This window comes from Chinchilla lanigera, unplaced genomic scaffold, assembly GCF_000276665.1.
Source record: "Chinchilla lanigera isolate Chin_1 unplaced genomic scaffold, ChiLan1.0 scaffold00155, whole genome shotgun sequence".
In the NCBI taxonomy this organism is placed as follows: Eukaryota; Metazoa; Chordata; class Mammalia; order Rodentia; family Chinchillidae; genus Chinchilla; species Chinchilla lanigera.
This window is the reverse complement of record NW_004955556.1, coordinates 437,093-450,227: the sequence shown is the minus strand read 5'-3', so window position 1 is coordinate 450,227 and position 13,135 is coordinate 437,093. Positions and strand designations below refer to the sequence as shown.

Sequence of the window (13,135 nt, the reverse complement as noted above, 5' to 3'; positions counted from 1 at the left end):
GTTGCTACTCCTCACATCCTCTCTATCAGTTTCCAAGTCACCATGTCCTGTGCATTTCCATCCTTCTAGGTGCTGGGCCCTCACACTCCGTACCTGAGTTTCTGCTGACAACCTACCTGTCTCCCTAAGTCCAGATGTTGCCAGACACAGTCATTGCCCATAAAACCTTTATCCCCATTTTGGAGATAATTATCTCTTAAAAAGTATTCCTAGTCCTGTCATTCTGTAATGCCTATAATCTGATTCCTAATGTCATTCTGTCTTGCATATGCCTTAATCATTTTATTTTTCTCACTGGAACAAAATACCTTACACTCAAATCTTTTATTTTGGCTCAGGATTTTATTGCATGATTGTCAGGCTCCAAGACAGGGCATGGCAGAAGGGCAGAATGAAGGAATGCCACTTACTTACATTATGGGTCTCAGGAAGCAGAGAACACAGGAAGGAGCCTGGAAAGGACATGTACCCTTCCAGGTCACACCACAGTTACCCACTTTCAACCTGCCTCACCCAATAGCAAGCCAGCTATAGCAACCCTGTAATCCAATCACCTTCCAACACATGAGATATGTGGGGATGTTTACATATAAACCGTAACACAGTCTTACTCAAACTATTTACTTCAGACAAGCCAACAATATGTTTATTTCCATAAACACAGCAAATTTACTTTCATATATGTTTATGTATATACTACCAGCTTTTTCTTTTTAATCCAAGTAATACCAATTACCACCTCCCCACTTAATCTGCTTGAACCTCTGCTCTCACTTTAAGAGCCAAGCTCTATTTTCAGTTTCACTATGAAGTCTTTTAGAAGCTTATATACAGGTATTTTATTAAATCACTATCATAACAGAGCACATTTGTTTTTTATTCCCTCATGAGATGCAATTTTCTTGACAGTAATAAGCACATTTTTGAATCACAATACTATATTTAAGGCATCTGAAATATATTTACATAGTTATACACATATGCATGGGTAAATATACACATATATGTAAACATATGAATAGTTACTATTTAGTCATTAAGTAAATGTTTGAGGAGATATTCTGAACAATAAAAAAGTTTTATTTTGCCTATTCCAAATATTTCATGCAAATGGAACCATACAATTTATGGCTTTTGTGTGCAGCCCATTCACTTCACATAGTATTTCTGAGGTTCATCCATGAGGGAGCATATATTGGCATTTCACTGCAGGGAATCAAATAACTACATGAATATAAAAATTGCAGTATGCTATAAATGAGAAGTTCACGGTGTTATAAGAATCTATTCTACATAGATTTAACTTAGCTAGTGAGTAAGAGAGGGCTTCCCTGAGAAAGCAACAATTGACCTGAACTCTAACTGGTAAAAATAAGCAAACTAGGAAAAGTAGGAAAGAAGATTCTTGTTGCTGTAATTTGGATTTCGAGCATCCTATCCCCAAGATTTCATGTGTTAAAGGGTTGATCTTCTCTCAGGTGCTTCTGGGAGGCAATGAAATCTAAAGGGGTTAGGGCCTAGGTCACTGGGGATGTGCCCCTAAATGGGATATTGGGGCAATGGATTCTTCCTCTCTCATTTCTGGGCCATCATGAGGTGAACAGACCTCCTCAACTGCGTGCTTCTGTCATGATGTACTGTGCTGCCACAGACACAGCAATGGGCCAAGCAATCTCAGAATAAAACCTCTGAAACCATGAGCCAAAATAAATGTTCCTCCTGGGAAGCTAATTATCTCAGGTATTTTATCACAGCGATAGCTAACTAAAAGAAAAACTGGTGATAAGTAGAGTCGCTTGTTATCATTACACATGATGACGTGGTTCACAAGCCTTCAGAATTGCTTTGTAGGACTCTGGAAAAGTGTGCAGAAGCAGGCTACAGAATGTCTACAGCTTAATGGGTGATTTTGGTGAGGCTGGAGACTATAAAGCTGACAGGAATATGGACAGCAAGGCTGTGCTAATGAAGTATCAGATGGAAATAAGGATACTGCTGAGAACTGGACTAGAGGCCACTCATGTTACATTCTGACCAAGAACAGAGCTACATTTTTCTCTATGCTCTGAGACTTTCTGTGAAGCTGAGATTAAAGATGATGGACTAGATTTTCCCGTGGAGGAAATTTAAAGTAGCACAGCATTCAGGCAGTGGCATGTGTACTGGTGGGTGCTTCAGGTCAGCTTTACAATGAAAACTGGAAGCAAAATGGAGTAGAAACATGAAAAACTTGCAGTTTGGCTGGAAAAGTGCCCATAAAGTTATGGCCAAGGAGAGTACAATTACTGAAGAGACCACTACTAGTAAAAACAAGCCAAGTACTTTGTACCTGGACAATAGAAAAGATGCCTTATGGGCCTTTCAGGAATTGGCAAGACTTTACCTAAGGCCTCAGCCATCACAGGTTCAGTGGTATAAAATTAGTAGAAATTTGTTTTAAGGACTTTTTAGACCAAGTCTTTTGAAATGAGAGCTCCAGGGTGCCCTCCTCTAACTTTGAGCCACTTAGGGAATTATTTCCCTGGGATGAACTTCTCAGTGTTACACCATTAAAGCTCTGACAGGTCACTGCTGCCACTGTTCAAAAAGTGAAGAGCTCATAGAGGCTTCTGCCATGATTTCAAAGGAAAGCCTAGGAGACAAGACAGTACATAGCAGGGTCAAAGTCCCTTCAAGCTTCTCTTGACCAGTAATATGTTCACCTATGAGGGTGAAGTCAAAGCTGCACGTGAAGATTCCAGGAAGTTAGAGATCCCAGAAGTGAACTACCTACCTGTATATTGAGATAGGCTCTTACTATGCATGCCAGGCTGGTCTTGAACTCTTGTACTCAAGCAATTCTCCAGCCTGAGCCTCTTGAGTAGGTGGGACTACTGGTGCATGCCACTGTGCCTGGCCTAAACTGCTGGTTTTATTTTGAAGGAAACTCTCCTGTTAAACAGCAATGGCCAAGAGTGATGCCCTCTGTTGATATGGACCCAAATTCACATTTCAAGTGTTTTCTTTCACCATCCCCACCTAAATTCTAAGCTCTCGCAAACCAACTGTTTTTCATTTCTAAAACAAACTGTTTTTAACTACCTAACAGTTTCTTTCCAGCTTATATATCTGCCTTAAATTCTCTTGTCTTACTCCTGAGTCTTTATCTGTTAGAATCTAGTTTAAACAACACAACACTAGTCAAAATCATTGCTAAACATGTTATACAGAACTCTGAAATATATATTAAATGGTCAAAAACTGAAAGCTGTCACTCTAAAATCAGGAGTAAGACAAAGATGCCCACTATCATGTCTTCAGTTCAATACAGTTCTGAAAACATTAGCCAGAGCAATTAGACAAGTGAAAGAAATAAAAGTAAAGATAGGAAAGGGAGAAGTTAAATAATCATTATTTGCTAATAACATATACTTTACACAGAAGACCCCCCCCAAACTCCTACATATAATAACTAAATTCAGCAGTGTAGCAGGATACAAAGTCAACACTCAAAAAATCAACAGAATAGTCAATGAGAAAGAAATTAGGGAAATAATACCTTTCACAATAGCATCAAGAAAAATAAAATATTTAGGAATCAATCTAACAAAGGAAGTGAAAGACCTTTACATTGAAAAGTACGGTATTCTGAAAATAAGAGATTGAAGAGGATATCAGAAAATAGAGAAATACCTTTATTCTTGTTCTTGAGTAGGCAGAACCAATATAATGAAAATGGCTATACTCTCAAATCTGTTACACAGATTTAATGCAATCCTGATCAAAATAACAACAGCATACCTCACAGAACTAGAGAAAATAATCCTAAAATTCAAATGGAATCAGAAGAGATCTAAAAAAGCAAAAGCAATTCTGAGCAATAAGTACAAGGCAGGGGGCATCAAAATCCCTGATTTGAAATTACACTATAAGCTACTGTGATAAAAACAGCATGATATGGGAAAAAAACCAAACCAAAACAAGAACAACCAAACTTGAAGATCAATGGAACAGAGTAGAAGATGCACAAACAATTTCAGGCAGTCAGCTACCTTACCATTTACAAGAGGGCCAGACACCTTCACTGGAAGAAAGATAGCCTCTTTAATGAGTAGTGCTAGGAAAACTAGCTTTTCACATGCCAATGACTAAAACTAGAACCATATCTGTCATTGCGCACTAAACTAAAACTAAAATGGATCAGACATCTATTAATATTAAAACAGAAACACTTACTTTGCCCAAAGATAGAGCAGGTAAAACTCTTGGTAGATATAAATGTAGGCAAAGAATTTATACACAAAACCCTAATCTCACATGAAGTACTACAAAGAATCAACTACTGCCATCACATCAAATTAAAAACCTCTGCACAGCAAAAAAACAAACAAATGAACAAAATAAAAACGCAAGTGAAGAGACAACTCAGTGTGGAAAACAATTTTTATCACCTATTCCTCAGACAAAGGTACAATACTTAGAATATATAAAGAACTAAAAAAAATATCAGACCTTCCAAATTTAAAGACCCAATCCAAAAATGGGCATGTGAGATGAATAGACACTTCTCAGATAAAATACAAATGGTAAATCAATATAAGGCAAAAATGTTCAATATTACTGGTCATTTGTTAAATGGAAATTAAAACACTGAGATTCCATCTCATTCCAGAAAAAACGCCTGTCATCACAAAATCAACCAATAACAACTGGCAAGGCTGTGGGGAAGAAGAGTACATAGCAAGACTCCCACTGTCGGTGGGAGTATAAACTAGTACAACCACTGTGGAAATCAGTATGGCGTTTCCTCAAAAAATTAAAACTAGAGGTTCCATTTGATCCAGCTATTCCCCCTCTTGGTATCTTCTTTTTTTTTTTTTTTTTTTTTTTTTTTTTTTTTTTTTTTTTTGTTTTTGCCCCGGTACCGGGAACTGAACTCACGACCTTGCGCTTGCCAGGCAGGCGCTTTTGCCACTGAGCTAAATCCCCAGCCCCTCTTGGTATCTTCTTGAAAGAGTTAAAAGCATCATACCACAGTGAGACATGCATTCCCATGTATATAGCAGCACAATTTATAACAGGTAAATCTTGGAAATAGCTGATATGCCTATCAATGGACAAAGAAAATGTATTTATATACAATGGAGTACTACTCTGTCAAAGAGGATAAAGCTGAGAAACTTTAGGTAAATGTATACCCCTCAAGACTATAATTTAAAGGTGAAATAAATCAAAGTATTACATTGTTTATCTTGTGTGTGAAACCCCAAGAGTAAGTAAGGAGCAACATATAGGACAGATACTGGAAAACAGGAAGAACATGTTCAAATGGGAGGAGGAACAACGAAAAGGGGAAGGGAAAGAAGGAAAAAGGGATTAACAAAAGGGAACGGAAGGAAAAAAATCTAAACCAAGCTTTTGTAAATGGGAAGGGGATGCAGGGTTGAAAGAAAGGGAAGGCAACAGGAAAAAAAGAATTAAGATATATGATATACAGTACAAATTTCCTATGATGAATGTCATCATTATGGTAAAGATGTTCTAATAAAATAATTCTGAATTTCAGGATATTTGATTATATCTAAACTAATCTCTACTATAAAAGGCATCATACATTAATTTTTTAAAGTAGTCTGTGAAATATATAGAGACTACAAATGAGATGAATATTTAAACCTACCCAGTGTGTGATGGAAACCTTCTGAAGCTGGGCTATGTTAATAATTACACAGGTTTTAAATATCACCAAACTAAGCACTCACAATAAATGCACTTTATATATCTCAGTAAAATTTGTTCAGAGAAAAGCAAGACCTTATATGAAAGCAATTACTCAGGACATGGGCAAGGACTAAGGTGCTACTGTGTAACAGATATAGGGCTTCCATTTGGAAAGATAAAAATGCTTTGGAAATGGACAGTGGGTGATTGTTGTACAACACTGTGAATGTACTTCATGTTGCTGAATTGTATGCTTAAAATGGTAAATTTTATGCTGCATATATTTCATCACAAAATTTTCAAATGCAAGGTAAGTTTAAGACATGTTAAGTTTGGCCAGGTGTGGTGGTGGATGCCTGTATCCCCAGCACTGGGGAGACTGAGACAGGACAGCTGTGAGTTCAAGGCCAGCCTGGAGTACATAGCAAGACTCTGTCTCAAAAAAAAAGACAGACAGATGGACACATTGAGTTTGAGATACCTGTGAGGTACTGATATAGATGAATAGAAGAATCTGAAGCTCAGAAAAATAGGCAAAACTGGAAAATGTACTGAACCACACAGAATTTTGTGCCTGCATGACTAACCTAATAGCTAACATGTAGCATGTATTCAATAAATATTGCCAACTGATTTTTTTTCTTTTTTACTTTTGGTACTGGGGACTAGACCTAAAGCCTTTGCACTGAGTTACATCTCCATCCCTATTTGTAAAAATGTTTTCTTTTAAATTTTTGAGATCAGGTCTTGCCAAGTCAGTAAGTTTCCCAAGCTAGGACTGAACTTGTGATCTTTCTGCATCAGCCTCCCAGAGTGCTGGGATTAGATGTGTACTACCACTCCAGTTTGTCAAATGAATTTAAGGAGGGGAAAAGAAAGTACCCAATGAGGTTTCTTAAAAATACTGAAAAGTTTGATTTCATCATTAGCTGACAATGATTCATCTTGCTGATTTGTTAAAGGCCAACTTAAGTAAGCAATGATTTATCTCTCTGTGCTGCACACTTCTGAGTATTGTATATATTCAGACAAGAAAACTTGCTATGCCTCAGTCTGCTTTTCACATTAATAAATATAGTAAATCAGGATCTTCAGTCTTCTCTGCTGCTGGACAAGAGGCGATACCCACCCGAATAGTCACTGTGTGATTGGCAGACGGTCTCAAAAGAGGCAGCCGGCTCCCACACCGAGGCATCCTTTGCATCTCCTCAAGGGGAGTTCCCAGCCACTTCTTATCTGGAGAAAGGTGAGGTGGAACGTATTTAGGCATCTTCCTTTCTGTTCTTTGATGTCTGATTTCACTTTGTTCTTTTCTAAGGTCAAGACAAATGCACTCAGTCACAAATTTATTGCTTCAGTTCCCTTGGACACACAAGTACAAAACTTACCAGAATGTTCCTGTTTAAAGTGTGCCAAGTCTGCTCCCTCACCTCTGTTTTATATTTACAATCAACAAGAAAACTTACACAGTTTATATTAAAACCCAAGAGCTCATTTTCAGTAGTCTGTGAAGGGAATTTTGAAGCACATGTAAATGTACTGAAAACAGAAATGAGCCATGTTCATGGTTTACATCTAGATGTTCCCCAAGAGCCTCATGTGCTTGAGAGCAGTGGGAGTGGGGCAGCTTTTGGAAGATGACTGAATTATGGGTGTGCTACAGCTGACTTGCTGACCTGCTGTTAGGAAGTGGGACCTGGTTGGAGGTGGGTCACCAGGGCTATGACCCGAAGGATGCATCTCCCTCCCAGCTCCACCCCTGTCTGATCCCTAGCCTATGACGGGAACAGGCTTTCTACATTGCCATTTTCTGCATTTGAGCCTGCCACACAGACTGAAACTTATGAAATCTGAGCCAAAATAAACTCTTTCTTTATGCTATGGGTGTCAGGTACTTTGTGATAGCAATAAGGTAACTAAGACATTGTAGTTCATAGTATCACCTACTTTTCAGGTCTCAGCACTGTAATTTTGAATGAAATGAACTTAGGATCACAGGTTAGAAAAATGAGATCATAGAGATTATCAAGTAGATTACCAATTCTATATGGGTTAACAGTTAAAATAGAAGCTTTGTAATCTGATATACACTGCATTAAATCCCAGTATTGCTGGACAAGTTACATGACTTCAATGAATTTTCTAATTCAAATTTCAGTTTCATTGATAAAATGAGTACAGTACCACCTGTCTCCCTGTTAGAGAAAGTGTAATATACACTCATTTAGGAAATGGCCAACCAGTAGCCAGATGTGACTGCCAATATTTATTACTCCTTATTTTATGATTCTGGACTTTGAGAATTTAAACTTTGATGTAGAGGCTTAAATTAGCCTAAGTAGTTAATAAGAAATTAATTTATTTTATAATAAATCATAACTTTGTTAAGCCTCCTGTATAAAATTTTAAAATATAATATGCTCTCAAAGAAATACTCCTGGTAGGACAAGATTACCTTCTGTCCTCTGCTTTTGTCATTCTCATGAAGTGGTCGGTGATCTTAGAGTCCCTTTTTCCATGCTGCTTGGAATTTCTGCATTCTACATTAAGTGTAGAAGTATTCCCAGGTGGTCTGACATTTAAATCACTCACCCCAGGGCTACTCTCCCCTCCTTCAAATTGAAAATGTAATCTAATTTCACCTCCCTTAGCAGAGTACTGCTTCTTAAGTTCATTGTCAGCTTCTTTTGCTTGCAACTTGGAAGGTTTGTTGGCTACTTGGGAGGAACTTCCATCTTCCTGTTCATCAAAACCTGGACTTGTCTCCTCATCTGCTTCTGAATCTTGACAACTATTTTTGGAATTATCTACATCCATTGGTGACTCAGGTTCACTTTCCTTCTCAAATGGAGAATTTCCTAGGCTACTTTCTTGTCTACTTAATTTGTCGTCATTTTTTGGTTCAGTTCCAACATCCTCAGAGCCAACATCTGACAATGGACTCTCTGGTACCACATCTGTCTCCTCCTGCTGACAACCTGTACAGTCGTCCCCAGGGTAACAGGATGTGCAGTCCTTCTGGTGGCTTCTGGCTTCTCTGGCCTGTTCACTTGTCGTCTGTTTTGCATTCACAAGCTTTATGGGTGTCAGGAATTGTTGATTATCTCTGCTTTCTTCACCATCTGTGTCACTGTGACCACCAGTGTGGGAGCATTGCTCAATGTTAGCATTAGTGAACTGCTCTGGCATCAAAGTCACTGTTGCAGGTTCACTTTCCAAAAGCTGTTCTGTATTTTTCTCTTCTTTCTGCCACTTACACATCACTGTAGTCTGATGCTGGTTCAAATACTGTGTCCTTTTCTCAACAGGTGATTTATCAAGACTTAGTTGAGAAACACTTTCTAATTTTTCCACATTACGTTGGTAAAAGTTATCTTTCTGTACAGAACTCATCATGGATTCTATTCTTGTATTATTGTTTTGTTTACTATGCAAACTGCAAGAGAACAGAAAAAACTAAGACCAACTTATATAAAATGTCACTTAATCGATGACACCTCCACAAGTACCACAGCAATAACTGTACTCCCTGTTGTTACCTGAGCACACAACATGTTCTTCCCTATTCTTTGTATTTACACATGACCTTCCCCAGCTGTGCCTGGAAATCACCTGCTTTTCCTTCAAATCTAAAAGTTTACTCACTTCCTTATAGTCTTTCTTGGAATTCATCTTTTTGTTCTTCTGTATGCTAACCACCAGTCATACCTTTAATACCTCATCCCTTTACTGTAGCATTTATCATGCCAGGCAGAAATTATATGTCTTTTTGTGTTTAAGCACTATTACACTGCAAGTAGCTTAAAGCCAGTGCTATTTCTCTTTCATCTCTGTGTCTGAAGCAGGATCGTTACACATAGGAGATTCTAAAAAAGTATTTAAATTGAAAATGAACAAATGTAGATGAAGAAAAATTAGCAAGAAGAAATACAGAAAATACCCCAAAGCAAGATAAAAGCAACCCCTCATTAGGTTATTCACTTCTTTCTATATGCATGTCTCTATACCTTTCTGATTCGGTTGTCTTGATCTCCTTAGTGTCCATCCAACTGGTAATAGTCTTTTGCTTGAAAACTGTAAAAAAATTAATTAATTGATGTATGTACATAACGTTCACTCTTTCAACTAGAAAACACAGCATGTTATACATATGAGGGATTTTTGTAAAGTTCTGTGTAGATTAATTACCTTCAAGTACTGAGAGAAGACAAGAACAAAACTACTAAAATGAATGGAATCAGAACAACCAGGACATCTAGCTTGAAATCCATAGTTTTTGTTTTGTTTTTTTAAAAACAGGGTCTCACTACATAGTTCAGGCTGCCCTTGAACTCACTAGGGACCCCAGAGTGGCCTGGAACTTGCAGTGATCTTTCTGCCTCAGGTTCCAGAGTGCTGGGATTATAGGGGTGTGCTACTATACCTGGCCAAATCCATAGCTTCTTATGTGACTTTGAGAAGGGTCATTTCTATTTGTTAAGAGATTCTGTATCTGAACACATGCAAATTAACATTATCTTCCAATGGGCTAACATGAGGTTTAGAATAACTAATAATGATCTATGTAAAATGTTTAGAACTCCATCTAAAATATGCTTGGCACTGTAAATGTTATTCCTGAATTATCTTCATTATTAAAAGAGGGGCTAATAAAAAACTCAGGTATTTTTAGGCAAAACACTATTTTAGGACATAAGAGTAACTATGGAATTTTGGTAGTAAGAGTTCTTGGAAAATGGAGTGCTTAAACTGTGCTCTACAAATAAACATGTAGTCACATATAGGGAATAATCATAAACAAAAGCGCCAATGGCAGAGAAATAGAAAGAACTTTGAAAGAAGCAACTGGAAATGTAGTTGAAAAGTCAGCCAAGACTGCATTACAGAGGACCTTGAATGAAGCACAAAGAAGTACAAATCACATGTAGAGCAGTGATGCTAGAATTCAAATCTAGAAGGCTCACAACCATGGATGACAGATGGCCTGGAGCATAAATATGCAGGCAAGGAGGCAAAACCTCCAGGTAGAAGCCAATGAGGAAGTTACTTGCTGCAAACCCTCTGGGTCATCAGGAGGCTAGCAATAAATGGATCCCAGAACAAAACCCCAGACCTTCTGAATCAGAATCCATAAAGCATATGACAGGAGGTAGGTAGGAATCCATACTGGTTTCAAAAATTTATTTTCATAATCAACTAAACTGAATAGTTAAGGTCCAAAATTGATAAGACTCAGAGACTTCATGATGACAGAAGTTAAAGGTGAAACTAAGCTTTAACCTTGATAGACTTGAAAGACCAAGGTAGCATTAACTAGAAATATAGGAGAACTGGATTTATGGAAAAAAAATATTAGGTCAACTGTGCACATATAAAATTTGAGATGCCAAAGAGATAGCACCTTAAGTCAGACTCTTATCTCTGTGTGTGTCCTCAAACACCGTAATATAAGCAGAAGAATTGCAGGCTCAAACCATGAAATGAATGGTTTATCCATCACCAAGATTAGCGAAAAACATTTTAGATTCAGAGAAAATTTTATATTCCACTAGACTACTCAGGTGTCATAAAATTTGCACTTTCTATAAAAGTATTCAAGTACCATGTAACTTATACTTTCCACAGAACATGAATAGCCCAACTAGAAAAATCTTTGATTGGTATTCTTTAAATTGTTTCAATCACAACAACAAATTATAAACAACTGATATTTTTTCATTGCTAAGCACTACTAATTTAGCAATTTAATTTCTATTTCTATAGCAAATCAGGCTGCAGTGAAAAACTACCCATGGTCAGCAGGGACTAAAAGGATAAAACATTTGATTCTGAGCCTTTTTTTATAGTTCTATTTTTCCTACTTAATTTCATTCTATCAGATGAGCATTTCTGATCTGAAAATCCAAAGGGATCTAAAATCCAAAACTTTTTGAGCACTGGTATTGATGCTGGAGCATTTCACATTTCCAGATAGGGATGCCCAAGAGGTAAAGTCTATGCAAATAATCCCAAATCTGAAAAACTAGCTAGTTTAATACAAAAAATCCCCAAATCACAAACCAGCAATGTGCTCAAACACTCATTTTCTGAGTCAGCTTAGACTTTAAACACCTTTTCCAGCAAGGGCTAAAGGTCGGATGCAGTGGGTAGGTTTCTCTAATACACATGAAGCACAGCTCTCCAAAGCCAAGTCCACAGAACCTAACAATCACATGCTTGATTTCATGAACAACCATGAGATGTATTCTGTGAAGGTGAAGAAGGCTCTTTCCTGCAGCCCTGATATGAAGAACGTGTTCACTACTGGGCTGTAGGCTGCTGATTATGATCCATGAAGAGGAGGAACCAACATTTCTTGTTAATCAAACATTCTTCAGTTCTTGTTTGGGCCCCAGAAAAAAGATTGCCCTACTTCTCCTTCCAATAGCACTACTTCTGGCTTCCAAAAGTTTCTTTGGAACACATCACAGGACTCTTCCAGGGCTTTAGCCCTCTTACTCCTGTAGTAAACATAAAATGATGCTTTCCAGGCTTCTAAGGAATTTCTTAACTAGAAATAATGACAGCAAACAAAGGGAAGTAATAAGATATAATAAAAAGATATATGATGTAGTCAAACAACCCTGACATGAGACCTTTGCTTAGTGACTGGCAGCACCTTGGCCAAGTTACTTCACTTCTGTGAGCTCCTGTTTTCTCACTTAGAAAATGGCATTAACAACATGTACTTCCAAAGGTTATATACATCAGTTAAGAATATAAAAATTAGGGAAAATATTAAGTGCCTCGCTTCATAAGGCAAACACTCAACAAGTATCCCCTCTCAACACTTTTATCTGATCTTTTATCACTGAATCAGTAGTTCACTAACTTTATTCTGACTTCGCACCATTCACATTTAAGAGTCATCACTCATTAACCAGTGTATTTCAATGAGGCCACTCAGTTAGCAAACAGACACACAGGCAAAAGGCACAAAACACAGTAAAATTTACCCGCATTTCCAAGGAACACTCCACTTACACAAAAAATCATTCCCCATCAGAATGCAAATAGCATCCTGAGTTCTGCCTACATGCAAATTTCAGTCAACGTAAAAAATGTGCCCAGGAAGACAAAACAAAATTTAAAGATACTAAACATCTATTTTCCTACTCCATCCACTTTTTCTGGGATAACTATGTTTAAAAACTTTAAACACCAAGTCCTAAAAGAATTATAAAACTGAAACAATTTAGACTTTGGATGTTATGTAATTGGTGTCCTCTGCCAGGTATACAGAAAACATCACACATATGAAATGTTCATTTGGTTCCTCTTCTGCAGAAAATTCAAAACCAACTAGTGAGGAGTGACTGCCCTAATCCCTGCCAGCAAATAACTTCTTTCCATGCAAATAAAGTTAATGGGGCTACAAATTACAACTCACCAGTGT

The 13,135-nt window shown here is 37.5% G+C and overlaps 1 protein-coding gene across 4 annotated transcripts in view; it reads right to left on the bottom strand.

Moving 5' to 3' along the window:
• Parg (poly (ADP-ribose) glycohydrolase) overlaps positions 1-13,135 on the bottom strand; it is a 104,672-nt gene that overhangs the window by 89,708 nt on the left and 1,829 nt on the right. For all 4 annotated transcript variants that reach the window (XM_013508788.1, XM_005412559.2, XM_005412563.2 and 1 more), the window contains 3 exons: positions 9,708-9,774; positions 8,156-9,136; positions 6,830-7,013 (listed from right to left, as the gene is read on the bottom strand). In XM_013508788.1, the coding sequence (XP_013364242.1) occupies positions 6,830-7,013; positions 8,156-9,136; positions 9,708-9,774 (1,232 nt within the window). The remainder of the gene's footprint in view (positions 1-6,829; positions 7,014-8,155; positions 9,137-9,707; positions 9,775-13,135) is intronic.